A 17,923-nucleotide genomic window follows, 5' to 3' on the forward strand; every position below is an offset into this window, starting at 1 on the left:
GCATCCATTGATCTTTGGGGGCAAAAATAGATAAATATAGCCGATTTGGTTTCTGATTAATGAAAAACTCCCGCCAAAAGACAAATATCTATAATGACGTATTTTATGACGTAGGTAGCGTGGCGGAAGCTCTCTATGGACTATCCCCTCACTGTGGGCACGTTCGTGTTCGAGAAAGATGACCACATCAGCGTGGACCACAAGACACTGTCTAGTGACGTAGCAGAGTGGAACCTCGTCATCAAACGTGCGCAGCCGAAACACAGCGGAACTTACGAGTGTCAGATCAGCGCCACCAATGTCCTCACCCATCACGTCCATCTTCACGTACTCGGTAAATACCTTGGTTTAATATTACTCATTTTATACTTTTACATACAGGCAATGATCAGGCACGTAGCATCGTTTTTGAAAGTGGGGGGGGGGGGCAGACTCATCCATAAAATCCTGACAAGCAAGCGTTATATGTTAGTTGCTGCGAGAAAGGTGGGGGGGGGGGGGGGGGGAGGCCCCCCTGATGCTACGTGTCTGATAATATGGTCTATTCTATGGGATACCACTGAAATGGCCATACTTAACAATGTCTTATTTTACCTAGAATTCTCTTCTGTTGTAAGCGGAATAATGACATTGGCTAGTGTTTTCTTGGTTTACATGGATTTCCATTAGGAGTCAAGAATTTCATGAAGTGAGGAATTGAATGGAAATAATATCAAAAAAGGTCATAATCAATCATGAGTGTGTGAATCGAAATAAAATGCCCCATCATAACTTTTTTTTTATAATAATGCGAATGATATGGAAGCTATAGCCTGTACAGGAAAAAATCTTGTTATAAAAATGGTGTATTATATCTATCTATGGATTTTCTGCCATGTTTTTCAATCTGCTTGTTCATGATTAAGTATCGACTTGGGCAATGGGTTTTACATGTCTGGTATGAATATGCATTTACGCTAAAACATTACCAGTATTGGCAGCCTATGAAAAGTATTTTTTCCAATTCCCCAAAGGTTGCATAAAGCTGATATCACTTAATAGATTTATTGATAGGGGTAATCAAGGTGTCGGTGAATGTTTGGACGTGCTACTGTCGAGAAGAAGGTGTTAGTGTGATGTATTGATACATTACGAGTGGATTACGTGTATTAAAAAAAAACTAAGGTGGTCTTGTGATCGAATCGCTTTCGTTTGCATTATGTCGTCCATGGGGTGAAAAATACGCATTTGACATTTTTGGTAAGAAACTTTATACTGTAAACCAACTTTTATTCGCGTGCGAGAAAATTTTGCGAGGTCCGCGAGAGCCTTATTGTCGCAAATATTTCTCAACGCGGACCGGACCAGTATTTGCCATACAGTTGTAACGACAAAAAAAACCAGGTGTGGATAAGGCATGGTCGCGAAAATCAGTCGCTGCAAACCAGTTAATCTATGGTAAATCACGAAATAAAGTCGTCGGGAATGATATTTAGTAGATGGTTAACAGTAATATTCAAATTTGCTTCCTATTCTGATTTAAAAGTTTGTCGATAGATATTCAAATACACAATAAAGGATTTATATTTTTTATCAAAAAATCATGTTTATTGTAGAGGGGAGGTATATTGCGGAGATTGGTTTTCTACGATACGAAACAATTTGTGCTGAAAATATTGGTCTTCAACAACACTAATTTCTCTTTCTCGACGAAAGCTGTGTTTGTCTGTTCCCTTAGACCCTTAGTATATACACACCGATGAATGACACATGATTAGTAATAACCCCCTCTACCAATGACAAGTATTGATCACAGCTTGTGAGCTTAATAAAAACGTAGTGTTCTACATGTAATCAAGCGTTTTAATTAAACGTCAAAGAAAGATTCGGTTATTTGTCAAACTTCAGGAATCGAAATCTCTAGGACCAGACCATTCCATTGATTGAGACGCGATACACAAGGCCAAGTTCAGACCGAATCTTATTAAAACAGTGATATGTGAAACGGAAATAGGTGTTTGGTTGATCCGATAGAAAAGAAATCTTATTCAACTCTCATATACACAGGCATTTGATTTTAAATATTTTTTTCTTTTAATAAAATTACTCCCTACCTTATAAAACAGGTATATGTATATTCTTATGTGTGTGTGTGTGGGGGGGGGGGGGGGGGGGGTTATTTTCTATTATAAGGAAAAGATATATTGTCTTTTGCCCTTCCTCATATACTATTATTCATTTTCTTATTTCTTTTTTCATTTTTTCTCATTGTCTCAAACTGTCATCTAGTAGTCAGAAAACTTATCTAATTGGTAATCTTTTCTCACTCGTATTTTGGGGTGAACTTTAATTGGTTTTATTTAACATTGCAGATTCACCATCTGGAGTGGAATCTGGTAAGTATTTTATGTAATTATTGATTTCACTTTTGTACACTGTAACACTACAACCCCCTTACTGTCATACTATTATTCAAAGTAATGCAATTAATACCCACTAAAATAAGAAAGGAACAGTGCATTTTTCTGTCAAGATGAGATCATACACGTTATTTAGGTTAATATAATTAGATTTTAAAGAAAAACCCTGCTTTCCAAAGCTAAGAAAGCCATTTTTTACACCAATCCTCATTCAGTCGTTACAATAACGGATATATATCCTTGACGTTCCTTTCCAAATGGGAACAATAATGACACTCGGTTTCTCCTAAAACCCGCAATGAATCACCCAAGAACGACAGAAAAATATGACAGTGGTTGATCGAACAATGTTAATTTTGCTAATCATTGGTAGAAATCCCTTCCACGTAATCTTTTTTAATAATGTCATCAAAATCAGAAAAAATTTAATGGAAGCATAATCATTCAAACTTGCAAGATAAGAATTTAAATTGAAATAAAGGGATGTCATACGGTACAAAAATCTTAAAACGCCGCGGCGAATACAAGATTTCTCACTGTTACAAATGCATCCCCAAAGTACCGTGAAGCTGTAAATGTGTATTACGTCATATATTGACACTTTTTTGGTGACAAAGATGAGTTTTTTTCAGAGAACAAGAAGTGTGTGTGTGTAGTGTTTATGCGTTATTCGTGCCACTTCAAAAATATATGACTCCGTTGTGCATGGAAATCAGAACCATCAAGGATTTGTTCACGGCATTATCTAATTCTGGAATAAAAAGGGCTGACTGAATTATTTTTTCCTCTTGATTGTGTTACGATAATTCGGATTGATTTCCCCAAACTACTTTTCCTACATTTACTAAAATTGGAGGGGGGGGGGGATCTTGTCTAAATCATTGTTCTATCTTATGTAATAAACCTTTTGGTGATTGAAAATAGTAACTGAAACATGGCGTACTCGAAATAAAGGCCTCGTGTAAAATGTTCTGCAGTCAGCACTAGTTTGTTTCTGAATCATGTTTTCCAATACGCCGAATCTTTACATTACATATATATATATCGGCGTCCTAAATCAGGGGAATCCAAGGTAGCCATTTTGGAATCCCCTCTTCTCACTTTTTTTTTGCATTTAGTAATTATCCCTCTCAATCTATTTTCGTGAATCATCGATATATATGGTGGTTCATTCATTTATTTTTATATATCGGTGATTTATTTGCTTGGACTTTTATCTATCAAAAGTTGGAATAAAACTGCCTAAAATCTACCCTATCCTTGGTGTTCGCTCTTGACAGAAACTACAACCTGACTTTTTCGTTTCCTTTCAGCCATTGAGTTGGGTGGGACAAAGTACGTCAATTTATACGACCCCATAACCCTGACGTGCAATGCGACGTTTGGGAGGGATGCGCTGTCGAGTGCGCAGGTCGACTGGTTCCATAACGGTCAGATCATCAAATCTAGCGATTCCCATTGGTCGAACCGGCTCCGAATCGCTCAATACATCGCCTCAGACGGTCGGACGATCATCAGCGAGTTACGGATAACGCACAGCGTGCACGAAGACGACGGACGTTACGTATGTAGGACGACTAATTACGTCAACGACCGACAGGAAACAGATAGCATTGACGTCATAGTCCTCACTAGTAAGTATCCAAAAAAAGAATGGAAGTATAGGCGTATAATCACATTTGTTTTCCCTAGGACTGAAATGTCACACTTTCATTGGTTTAAACATAGCACGTGATTGCCTCATATATCTCTATATTTGTTCGGTAAAAAATAATAATATTAGGCAATATGGCCGTCATTGGCCGACGCTTCGCTTACTCATTTCGACATTTCATAGTATATTTAATACATAAACAGCATGCCGTAAGTTCTTAAGTATTTGGAGTAGTTGCCCTTTGAAATTCTTTAAAATTAGAGTAGTTGCCCTTAGAATATTGACGTCACATTGTTTTGTCTGGAGCAGAAAAAATGGCAGCGTCAAAATTTGCTCAAATCTCTGCAGAAAAAGGGAAAATACATTCAAAATTGAAAGCAACAAAACATTGTAAGTAAACATGGGCGAAGCAAAGATTTTTAAAGAGTATTTGAAAGGTGAGGTTGAAAATTTTGAAGAGCGTCACACTGTGTGTATGGGTTTTTAACTTAAATTGGACGAGATGTTAAGCATCTTGTACGTGGTTTTGCGTAGATCATCGCTATTTGTGAATAAATATGTCGCTTGAGAGTCCTCGGGAAAAATTAAACACTTATTAGGTTAGTTACTGACTCACTACGGAAATATATTGGGTTGATCAATCTCATAGACGGCTCGGCTTCGCCTCGCCATCTATGAGATTGATCAACCCAATATATTTCCGTAGTGAGTCAGTAACTAACCTAATAAGTAATAATATGTAGCCTTATAGTGATGACTTATGAATTAACGTAATGAATAATTATAAAAACTTATTAAAGGCTAAAAAACACTTACTAGTTAGTTCGTTTCGTGCTTGTATGTGATGTTAAATAAACGTTACATGACCCAGTTACACAATTAATGGGACATTTTTTTTTAAACATTATGTTGGTTAAAAAATTACACTATTACATTAAGAAAAGAAATTGTTTTCAATTGTTTATTGTGTTCAAAATAATCGTATTGCAAGATTTATAAAATATAATTTTCTTTTATATGATTAGCAGCAAATAAAGATATTTCTAAAAGAACTGGCGATAAAGGTAAGTTGTGTCATTCTAATTTGAATGCATCTTTTATTAACAAAAACACATTATAAAGTTTACATCAACAATACATATTTACATCTGCAAATATGCTTCCTTATATGAACCTATAGAATAGCGAAAACTTTCAATTCTGTGTGAACTTTTTCACGAGGTTACAACAATAACTTATCGCTTAGCGGTTGCAATACCCGTTGCATTGACGATTCTGAACGATTTGCCATTCTCAAACGTAACTATAAGTAATAAACAGCAATGTTACATGTAAAAAGTACACAGGGATATGAACTTGGTTAGTAATGATCAAATCTTCTGAGAAGCCTTTCAGGCGTCAAAGGATTTGATCACGTTGTCAACCAATTCATATCCCAGTGAACTTTTTAAATTGCTGATTATTTCTTAAATACACCCCCCCCCCCTTCCCGTTTAAAGTACAACATTTTTCGCAAAGCGCATATCAAAAACTCCAGTTTAGCTCAATATGTCATGTTCCTCATAGCTTTGTCTGCGCAGTTGCATTAATGTTGTCGCTTTTAAAGTAGTTTTACATGAAATATAGATTTTTAGATTTATATTTGTCAAAAATGAATAAACAAAATATCGTTAAAATTTCCCAAGACATCGATAAGCACCGCTATAGTTAAAGAGGTGAATATTTCAGTATATTATATGTGGCATTAAGCCATAATCAGACACCAATCGGACCCACGGGAATTCTATGACATTATTCTGTCTTTAACAAATTTAAAAGTAAATTTTGCTAAACAAATTATTTAATCGTTTTTATACTTTTTTTCAGCTGGAATACATGATGGTGAGTCCACGTACATTATATTTGCACTATCTGACGTTTTCTCTTTGGCAAAACAAGCACGAAACAAAACATGCACACACCGACCCTGGTCATTATTGGGAGGGCACGGGAATGTTATTAAATGAATTAAAAATTACACATTACTGGCATTAGCTCTAATTAACGATTGTTTACGAGTGCATATTTAATGTTCATTTTGGTCGAATTTTCGGAGGTGCTTCGTACTCTTGCAAAACTACGTCCTATTAAATTTAATCAAGTATCTTGTATTTTAGTTTGGTTATAACGTAGTCAGTATTTATGTCTTATATGATTTATTAACGCTAATTGGAGTTTTTATATATTAAACATGTATACATTTGAGCGATATTTTGCCACTAGGATAAACTGTTTCACGAGCAAATTCTTTGTAAATTCTCTGTCAAAATTTCATCCATTCTATGCAAACCATATTTATAAAGTTCTGCATAAATGTGGTTGGGTAATTAAGAACTATTGCAAAACTAACGCGACCATGCATAAACCGGCGTTTAACGAAAGACACGTGAATCAGATCATGGAAGATTTTCTTGGAATGCCGTTGATTTACACATCCTCTCTGAGGGATTGTCCAATCAACTTTAAAAGACTGCTTCACTGCAGTGTTGTGACAGTGCTCGTAACTAAACTGGTTTCCTTCCCGTCAATGTTTTCTCCGAAGAGCTCCTTTGTTGATTGGTACTCTTGGCCCGGTTCCTGATTGTTGATTGTGCACGGTTTTGCATCAGTGGGACACCGGGTGTCGACTCGGAGTGTAATATTTTGCACTGGATCACTACAAATCGCGCTGCCGTTTTGACAGTGCTCGCATGTACAAGATTCTTGGGAACAGAACAAAACATAATTGAACATTCTTTTGGAAATTTAATATCCCAAAAACATGATAATGAGACTGAATAACGAGTCCCTTGAGGCTATGTATTGCCGCACAGAAAATGACTTAACACAAAGAATTTCTATCGATAAAAATCTACTTTTCTGTACATTTCTGCAAAAAGATGTACGAGAGTCAACAAAATTTTTCATTTGTATATTTCTTTAAGTGCTGAGAAACTTCGCGTAAGGTAATTGAGAGTATTTCGGCTGACACACACTTTCACAAATTGATTGACCTTTTTTTGGGGGGGGCTTTGATTAGTTTAGTCTTTTCACTCTCTGGATGTGTGTCTATATTTCCTGTAGACACGTTTGTCATTGGAAATGTAGGTCGAAAATGAGAATAGAAGCCTGATCACGTTGATTTAGTCTTAGCCGTTAGCTATAAATTACTCGCAAAAATTAACAACAGTTTTGACATCTTCTGGGAGAAAAACCACACAAAAACGTGCATGTACAATGTATCTAGAAGAGAATACAGGTGCAGCTATTCTTCAAGCCAAAAGCATCAATTAGGAGTTTCATCCGTTATTAATTTCTTGAAGCGTTTTTAAAATTTGCGAAATGGAAATAATTTCAGATTCTTAGATAACTTCGGATTGATATTTTTTTAAAACTTTAGAAAAAAATTTCGGAGAGAAGCAGGTGCGCGCACCGCCCACGGAACAGGAATGTTGTTTGTTTTTTTCTGTGAAAATCTCTTCACTCATTTTTCATCCCATAATATAGATTCCAAATCAAAATCAATCGGTTAATAATTCTAGAAAATGTATTCTTATCGGCAACTGCATGATGTTGCGGAATAGAGAGATTTAAGGAGATCTAAATAACACACGTAAATACACGTTGTTTTTGCCAAAAATGAATACCCATTTCCTCAAGGAATCGGTCCGATTAATTGTGGCAATAGGGGTCTCTGCAGAATATACACCTATCACCCTCTGCAATTAATTTGTTGCCTATCAGCAGAAATACATCACTAGGTTTTCTTTATTAGATATAAGCATTATTGCTACCTCTTGATGGTATTTTAAATTAATAGAAATGTTCAATTTGCACGATTTTATTTTTTAAATGTCAGAAGTATATTTGCTATCTCTTGGTAAAAATTGTTCAATTCCAGTATTTCATATTTCAGATGTCATTATCATAAAAGTTATTATCTTTATGATTTGGGTTAATGTTTAAAGGAATTTGTTTTCTAGCTTATATGAATACATGTTATATAAAATAATTAAATAAATGAAAGATGTAGGAAATCATGTAAAAACAGAAATTATAAATTTTCTCGTTGAAAAGTATTGTTATATGTTTATACGTTGATTTTTACAGCGTAAATTTAGAATAGGTGGACAACTTCGATTTTCGCTTTCCGCATTCACATTGGTTATTTTAAATTGCAGGGGGAGGCATGGCTAAAGCAGGACAGTCTGACAGAAATGGGTCTAGTCACGTGAAGGCTTCCTTGTGCACAAACATTGCACTTCTTTTGATTGCGATTGCTGTTTTAAGGTGAACGTAATTGAATCTTGAAGCAAATACGTGTTATTAGCACAAGGTTGGATAGGCCAGATGCACCTTTGTTTTAGTGTGGAGACAGCGTATCCTTGCTAACGGGTAAAAGGATTTGACCACACCAAGCACATGGCGGAGAAACGGGCTCTTGTCGTTTACACCCTCGTTTTGGGTTGATTTGGACAGAGATGTCCAAAATGGATTTAGAAAATTTCACATATCGTTCATTGATGTAATGGCGGGAAAACTTTGTCCGTCCATCCTGTATCTTGTGTTTCCTTGAGGCATGCAGAGAGAGAGAGAGAGAGAGAGAGAGAGAGAGAGAGAGAGAGAATATTTTTCTAAAAATCAAGAGCATGATTGTGTGTTGGAGTATATGATTTCATTGTATATACAGCAATATGTCATTCAAAAATGAAACTGTATTACAAACTTCATGTATATATATTAAGCCTGAATATATGATAATGTCAATGGGCTTCAACAAGACAGTTTGTTACAATTTGAGTTTTTCGTTTGTTTTTGAAAGTGTGTGCCGTCATGATAATGATGAACCATTTCTCGGCGCGACCAATATAGGTTTTGTTATAGGGCGGTAAGTTTTGGTATTGTGTAGACGTTGGTTTTTTGCATTCAGTAATATTCACCAAATAGTGAAAACTTCGTAAAACTTTTATTTTTATTCGCAGTAGAAGATGTTTTTACATTTTATGTGTTCTATGTTTTATGAAGAATGTTTTAATCAGTTATTCAATCAGTTATTAAATTGAATCTTTAATTTAAAAGCTTGAGTGTTTGTTTTTTTTCCATATTTTAAACCGGAAATACTCAGAGGTTTTTTAAAGGTTTTTTTTAATTTTTCCAACTACATGTATCACAAATGAATAGGGCAAACAATTTCTTCGCAGAGGTCTCCAGGGGAGGGGAGATAAATGTTTCACAAACATCTCTTGTTATGTTTTATCTTACGAAATATATGAAATTTTAGGGTTCCTGCAAATTTTTATGACTCTTAATATACTATACAAAAACAAAGGTATAATTTTTCAAATCGTCAAAAACCTAAATAAAAATATACATATATCGGATATGTTTAGTTATGGAGCTTTTGTAGGACATTGTTCAAATTTGCCATAATTTTTGTAAAGATTGGATTTATTTACCTAGTTACATTCGTTTACAGTAGCTACTTACTATAAAATTTCATTACTGCATTTGATACGTATAAATCTGTAACCTTTCGTTTTTTTATTGACAACGTATCTGAATTCACTTTGTCAATTGAATATTATTTTTAAGGGTTTCTGATATTTGTTTTGTTTATATGTAAGTGGAAATACGTGTAATGCACTTGGGTCTTTCATCTAAATCAAGCTTATGGTGTCTGCATTGTGCATTTCTTTCTTTTCTTTTTTTTTGAGGGGGTCCTTTTTGTCATTTGTTCTGCGCTAATGCCTCTGAATATCAAACTATTGTTACTCTTTCAAAGCGAAATAAGTTCCTCGTTTTAAGCTCTTGTCCGAAAGATCTGTATCTTTCTTTCCCGTAACTGCGGACCCTACAACAGCAAGGGGCAGCTCTCTTTAAGTCTACTCCAGTTTGTCGCGAACTGGGTTCTAACCCGACCGCGCTTGCTATATAACGCCTTATAGAGCTACATGTATCGTTACACTGATTACAACTGAATAGCCATAACAATATCAAAACCGGGAAAATGGACTTCGTGACATGATAAATAAAATTAGTATGGAGAACTGTTTATTTTTATCTATGCGAGCATCATTTACAAAAAAAAAATGCAAATTGGACAGAATGCACGTGCAATTTAAACTAAATGTAATCAACTAAAAAAAGGAAGTTCCATGCCTCATCTAGACTTCATACAACAGTGCACTATACAAATATCCCACTCTCTGTATTCGTTTGACGGCCTCGTGAATGCATGTCTTCTTGGACAACAATTATAAATATCCAGACTGACGGACGGATCTTATCCTAGCATTGAGAGTGGAGCCATTAACACAGTATTAAGGAGAATTCCCACAGAAACCGTCCGTTTGGTGCAGCCTTTTGTCAGCTGCTTCCACAGGATGATAAGAATCAATAGGACCGTCGATGATTCTTGAGCGAGTAACATTTTATATGCAAATTGACAACTGCAAGGAAGCTAAAAAGTTGCCAATTAAAGAGGCCTATTGATTCACTAAAATACCCTGATACCAGTTATATGTAACCTAAAGCTGGTCACATGCTTCTTGGAAACCTATCTGTAACAATCCTTCAACGGATGTTCTATCAATGTCAACAGTCCAAATTATATCATAACTGATATTTTTTTGTGAGATCACTATTCTTCGGACACATTGGACTTTTATATTTTTGATCTTGTGTCCGCTTCGGTCCGTATGTAAATAAAACTGGAATGAAGATTTTCACCTGTTAACCTAGAAAGAAAATTTATGTTCTATAAAACAGAGAATTTTTTTTTAAAAAAAACTGCTGTACTGAGCTTATTTCAGCTCAGGCTAGTTAAACACATCTTCTCCAAGCATCGAGTACAAAGCAAATTGTCTTATTTTATAATGATTTTTAATTATCAACACAAAAAAAAGAAATTTAAAAAACCCGAAGTTTAGACTGCTCAATTTCATTGAACGATGGGGAGGGGGGTCTTTATCGTGATTGCGCCTACCGCGTAACAGTGGACTTCGACATCAAATTGCATGTTGTGAATAACGAGGCAAAGCACTTGAAAATGAATATTTGATTCGTTTATTTATTCAAAACTATGCTATGTATTTTATGTAATTTTAATAAAAACTGGGTTCACCACTTTCTCATTACATACTCTGGTTTCATTAATATTCAAGGGTATTAATTTTCGTGGTTAAAGTGAAAGACAGTTTCAAGGATGCGTAAATTCGTGGCCAATGATCCTATCAATACCAAATGTTAGTAGAAATTGCCCTTCAATGAACATTTATTTTCATAAATAAACTTAAAAACGAAATCCACGAAAATTGGTATTCAACGAATATTGATGAAACCCCAGTACAAAAAAAGAAACCCACAATGTATTGAAAATTGTTTAATGCGTAGCAATTTTGTGTCCAATCTACTACCATGTAATCTATTGGACGAAAATAACCTTGAAATTCATTTTTTAAGCTAATTTCATCTGAACTTGTTTTGAAACATTCTTCTTCCCATTTGTTAAAGCAGTTGATTACTTTTTACAAAATTTATTTACGGGGAAAAACCTTTCAAATTTGCAATTTTATAAAATATTTATAACCCACTTAAATGCCTCGCGATTCCCTTCGAGGTCGCTTAATTGTTATATTTCTGTCAATGTGATAGTCAACTTCTAAGGAAATAATTCTGAAAAAAAGTATTGATTACTAACAAAATTAGGTTTGGAATTGCAAAGATATGCAAAACATAAGTTCATTAATATTTTATTTGTTTTTTTTTTAACGATAGAACTTTTTCCAATCCATTAAATGCATTAGATGTAAACTGTGCTCAATGTGACCTTACCCTTAAACCGAAAAGAATTGATTGAAAATATCATATATATTTACATTTACGATAAAGGTAAGCTGTACAATCCGACTTAAATTTTGATTCTTATCTTGATATCGTAGTTACATAGCGAGTAGTTTAATCACCCCACTAAGGATGAGGAAACCTCACAGAGGAAGAAAAAACAAAGTGGCATCTTAATTCTGTGATAAATTAGCATTATCTTGTCATAGAGTTAAGCACTGGAAACATTTTCACAATTTAAAGAGGGCAAAATGATATCCGCACATCTCACCCATCATAAAACAAGCCATGATTCCGCGGCATTAGCAGACGGTTACGCATTCTTCGTTTGTGACTCCACAGGAAACAAAGCATAAAGCAGAGGCAAGCCTTCCCAATACACAGAGTCGCTAATTATACTAATGCACACGAACCTCTGTACACTTTTTTATTGTTACAATTTTCGTCTCCATTCTCTCTTTTACTCCCTGCGTGATTGGAACTTGAAAAAGTTTTAGCGTTGCTTCGTTAAGAACAATTCTTAATTATACATCAGTAAGAGATAGAGTCATTGGCCTTTCAAATATTCACGAAGTGTATATATAGTAATATTTTGTCCCTTTAAGTGCAAACTTCAAAGTAGTTTATGTCTAAATTAGGTAAAAGGTAAACCATTCAGTGTAACACTTGGTAATTCGGTATCAACAAGATATAAAAAAAAAAAAAAAAGAAGGACAGCAATATATGTTAATTGGATTAGCGCTTTTGTCTTACTTGGCTTTTTCCTCTTGGTTGAATTAGTTAAATTGCAATCGCATCCAGCGCTCAAAATATTGCATGTTTAATGCATAGTCATTCATTAATATTTGATAAATAGCATCTAGTTTGAATTTGATTTTGTCCTGTATTGTGGTTTGTTTGCGAGTACTGAAAGTATTATGAAACTCTCATGCATATGAACTACAAAAACCTTGTCAAATTATTCTAAAAACGTGAAATCATTATTGGGTTGTGTTTTTTCAGTTAAAAACATTTATCGCACATAAATACATTGATAACTCGGTGCCATATAAAATTCAGTCTGTTTACGACTTGCTGCAGTCTGCTTTTACGTAATTAATGCGCACGTTTCACCAACTCTTAAGGTTATCTTCATTTAGATAGAATTAATTAATATAAATCATTTTTATCAAAGGTGAGAAAATTACCATATCGCTCAACATGCTTTAGACAAAAATAACATTTCTTTCCGCAAATGTTTCCACGGATAGCCATTTGTACTATGTAGTCATTCAAATATTCTGGGCCAAATCTAGACTTAACCGCTCTTTTCGAACGACTCAATTTGTGTGTGATTTAATGTACGTACTGTTAATTGGCTTCCCAGGTTGTCCAACTTTACAGCAACAGCTTCAGTTGATGTGTTACATCATCATTGGGGACACAATATGACAGTTTTAGTATAGAACCTCGTTCATTCAGACAGACTTTTTGGCTTCTACTGACGAAACAGTGCAAAAAGAAACCCCAATACCTCTCATATCTCTCTGATATATCTTTTGTCATCAGTATGGGGAAAATGACCAAAAGGCAACGCAACAACCGCTTCCTCTTGTATCTTTCCTTTATTCTATATTATCCAGTGATTTGTCGTTATCCGGATTGAAGAGTCCACGCTTATTTTATTTCATGAGAGCTAGACAAATTAACGGCGTTGACATTGTCTTGAGTTCTCGACTTCTAAACATCCGGGTTCCAAAAAAGATTATATTTCTTAGAGTGAAAATGTAATTATTCAGTGGAGAATAATACTGAATACAGCAAAGTTATATAAATCCTCTCTTTGCTCGACGAAATCAGGATCTTGACATCTCAGTCTAAGATTTAAGACGATCAGTTTATAAAGGGTTCGGTCTCCTGGGCTTTCCTGTAGACTCTAGTTTCTTAATTTGATGATTCGACATGTATAAAACACCGTCGAAATATTTCGCTAGGGAATTTTTGAAGTGTCTACCAAAATTATCATGTTCCATTTTTAGCTTTTATTTTATGTAATGCTACGAGAATTACAGTTTGTTCTTTAGTCCTTCTACTGCAAAATAAAATGATTAAGAGTCAAAGATTTATATATATATTTCAGAATTTAGGCGCTCAAATTCAAGTAGGCCCAAATATTCAACATGTTTAATTCCCTTTTGATTTTTCCCCATCATATTGGAATTAATGTTCGTGCGCCTGGTATTCTCCAAAGAACTGATGAGATGATTTGATTTAGCGGATTAAAAAGGCATTGACTTCAAACCAGATTTTCAAAAACAAAATTGTCCTCTGCATCTTTCACATCGTTGTTATATATAAACGTTTTTCATTTACCATTTATATTGTGTTCATTTAAACCGATGCAATTTAATCTAAACTCATAAATATTTCTTTAAAGAAAAAACTTTATTAAGCATTACAAGCACGCACAGGGCCTGGTTTTTTTTGCACATCTGTACATTTATATATTGATGTTTTTTAAAAAGTAGAAAAGACAAAAATTTGTCTAAGAGCATTTGGTGTCATACAATTATCAGCTAAAGAATGCTAAACAGCGCAATGAAGATTTCAAATTTAAAATGTTTTCAATTTTTCTAATTATCCAAAAAAAATATCAGTAAATGAATCAATATTTAGACATGTTACTATGGCAACCGCCGAATATTAAGTGATATATAAGCTCTTTCCATGGCAACAAATAACATTAATAATTTTCATTATGCATAGTAATTGCATTGCATGCAAAAAGTTCTATGGTAAGAAAAACTGAAATACTTCTAGTTCTGGACATCCGATGTAGTTTTTAATTTACCATCATTTATTCATTTACCCATATTTAATCCCTTTTAATTTGAATTCTTAATCGATGCCATGTAACCATGGCAACAAGGTTACATAGCAACAATGTAAAGAGAGTCCTATTTATATTTATTACCAAACTTTTCAAATGTGAAGAAAATTAGTGACTTTATTTCGGCACTGAATTCCGTATTTATAAAGAAATAATAAGATCCACTTTTATTTTTAGAATTCAAACATTACAAAACTTTTATCACCCAAATGATAGCATATAGCAGACAGAATTACCTCAATGAAAGAACATCAATGTATTTTATTTATGAATAACGTCTGTTGAAATCATGGCACATTCATGTATGCGACAGGATCGAATACGACAAGCTATGTAGACAAATTGAGCATGTAAATCTTAGAAATGGTATCAAAATACCCCAGAGAATTCTAATATGATATTGCAACTGAACTCTTCTCTGCGCATTGCAACTGAACTGTTCCCTGCGCAAAAAAGCCATCAACACACCAATAGTAAATAGGACACTGCATTTGCATTGTTTGCTACCAATTATCGATGTTTGCGATTGTTCGGACCCTTTTAAGACAGCTCTAACACAAAAAGTTATAAGACTCACAATAAAACAGCAATACAGGAAATTAACCCCCAATTAACTCGTCTCTCGCAGTGGCCTTCTGGGACGCCAGTCAAAAGTAATGTCGATTTCATCCGTCGTGACTTCCGGCGGAGACGACATCATTGCTGCGATCGGTCTAATTACCCCAATCGTCGAAGGTTTTCAGCACTGTTTGATAGTTATTGAAGTCAATAAATTAACCTGTGGAATATTCACCCTTGTCTTTTTTTTTACCGAGCAATAATGAAATATCAACTTCAATAACACTAAAGAGAGGGTCTGTGGTATTCCATGTTTGTTCCAGTCCCATTATCACATGGAAATACAGAAATCATTTTTGTGTGTCGATGACAAAATACTAAAACCAAAAAAAACCCACATATAACAATAATATACACAAATGTAACTACTGGTGTGTTTGAAAATTTGACACAAAAAAGACAACTCAGCAAGTAGTGCTGATGATTGTTCTATCATTGCAGACTGTAAAATAGATTTATCATAATTTAGGGGGGTTTAAATAGTCCTTTTTTGGTAAAAAAAAAAATAAAATTGAATATCGATGCAATAAAACAGACAGATCTTATTTATGTGGTAATACATGTAAGAAACCCATCGTAAAATATAAAAATACTGCTAATCATTTTCTATGATGAATTGCTTCAACTGTAAGCTTCTAGCTGGTATCAAATTTTATTGTTACACTAAGAACACTGGTATTTCTGTTCCCGTATATTATTAATATTTTTGTAAAGAAAAAAAAAAGATTCACAAAATTAATTTGTTTGCACAGACTGAGAGTAGGTCGTAAATATTTTATAGAATACAGGCAGCTTTGTCGATAGAAATTAATTAAATGCATTTTTCATAACAGGACCGGTGTTAATCAACAACAAACTATCGAAAATATTTGCATTTAGATTTGCGACGAAAAGGGGGGGCACGGATTTTGTTCTGCCTTTACTATCCTTTATGCATGCGTTACACAGGCACTTGTTTCTGAGAAAAAAATTTACCCTATAGTATAATTATTATACTATAGGGTAAATTTTTTTCTCAGAAACAAGTGCCTGTGATGCGTTACGCTAAAGAACCCCTTTAAATAATTGTGTTTCTTAACATTTTATTTCAACGTTTACATTGAAAACGGCTTGATTATTTCTTGGGTATTATTTGGGAAGGATGTAGTAGTTTTTTTTTCCCATAAAAAAAGCGTCTAGAATGTAAAAATTAATCATTTATAATATTATAGAAAAAGCCAGACTGAAATCTACACGCCCCGTTTATCGATTGGTCGAAATCTGCAGTGGCTGAAACTGACGGGAAAGTGATAGGACTGAAATTGACTAGCTCTGTTTAACTGTTTTGCAGAAAAAAATTACATAACCCGCTAACGCGGGTCATGTAGAACCATTTTAGCTTGGACTTTGGGTAGTTGGTGTCAAACTGCTATGTGACGTATGCCTGTCTATTTCATTGTAGGCCATCGCTCTTTGAAATCAACAAGATTTGTCCGGCTTTTGAGCTAAGACTACTCAATCGGTGTGTATTTAACCTGAAGCCAGCGTCATTTTTAACTTGTTTTGACGCAAGAAATAGACAGTTACGTCCTACTGAAAGTCCAAGGCCTTGTTAAAATGGTTCTATTTTTTCTGCAATATCGCTACCTTCATATCCAGCATGAATCACCAAAGAAAGCTTTTTATTGTTTAAGTAATAACACTTTTAATTGCAATAAAATCGGACCGAGCAACTTTGAAATATCGCCGTTAGTAACGACAATCGGGTTCAAGAGAGTTATCTTGAAGTTTCTCTCCAACGTTCGCTTGGCATGGAGTGTAGTTTTAATGATGACGAGATTAAGCGAACAACATTGATAAATCTCACACATGCTGAAATTCAACTCTTTTAAGACTGCTGAATTTTGCAATTTCCTTGTCAGAAAATCCACTTATTATTTTTTATGTCTTTTCCGCCGAAATTGACCGGTCGTTTACGTGTAATAATAATACATTGAAATGCGTGTGAAGTGTAATTTTATGGCGGTGTATTTCTGGTCACGGAAACTATGCCGGGAAATCAGCGAAACTTGGAACTCAAACTCTGTTTGATATCATTTAGAGCTGTAAAACAAAAGACGATAATTCAATTACAGACACCAAAGAAAAATTAATTACAACGCAGTAGTATTATTTAATATAACTTTCTTTCTAACAGCTGTATTAAAAAAATCTAAACGATGGTGTTATAGATATTGGTTTGATTTATAAATGGAAGAAAACTAATCCGATTGGTCTGGTCGGATTCGAACCCGACACTGGGGAAAGAAATTAACCGGCAATTTTAAATGTCCGATAGAGATCCCATGAAAACGTTAGGGGGATTTAAAGGGAATTTTGAATTTAAAGGGCATTTCAGCCTAGAAACGAGATACATGTACATGTATTACTAAAACCGATTTGGTTTGACTTTTCCGATCGCGTCGCGTTCAACTTTTTCAGCTACGTCATACATAAACAATAACCGCACCTTAACCACAGTTTTTTTATTGGTGGATTCAGCTT

The 17,923-nt window shown here is 34.5% G+C and overlaps 1 protein-coding gene across 7 annotated transcripts in view; it reads left to right on the top strand.

Annotated features, from left to right (window-relative positions):
- LOC105327018 (zwei Ig domain protein zig-8) overlaps window positions 1-9,149 on the top strand; it is a 28,107-nt gene extending 18,958 nt beyond the window's left edge. For 5 of the 7 annotated variants that reach the window (XM_011427287.4, XM_020066708.3, XM_011427289.4 and 2 more), the window contains exons 4-9: window positions 115-334; window positions 2,352-2,375; window positions 3,713-4,033; window positions 5,073-5,117; window positions 5,920-5,934; window positions 8,253-9,149. In XM_011427287.4, the coding sequence (XP_011425589.1) occupies window positions 115-334; window positions 2,352-2,375; window positions 3,713-4,033; window positions 5,073-5,117; window positions 5,920-5,934; window positions 8,253-8,365 (738 nt within the window). In that variant the 3' untranslated portion in view covers window positions 8,366-9,149. The remainder of the gene's footprint in view (window positions 1-114; window positions 335-2,351; window positions 2,376-3,712; window positions 4,034-5,072; window positions 5,118-5,919; window positions 5,935-8,252) is intronic. The other 2 variants (XM_011427291.4, XM_011427290.4) reach the window with 2 other exon arrangements.
- The last annotated feature ends 8,774 nt before the right edge of the window (window positions 9,150-17,923 follow it).

The sequence above is a fragment of the Magallana gigas genome, chromosome 6 (genome assembly GCF_963853765.1).
Source record: "Magallana gigas chromosome 6, xbMagGiga1.1, whole genome shotgun sequence".
Lineage (NCBI taxonomy): Eukaryota > Metazoa > Mollusca > Bivalvia > Ostreida > Ostreidae > Magallana > Magallana gigas.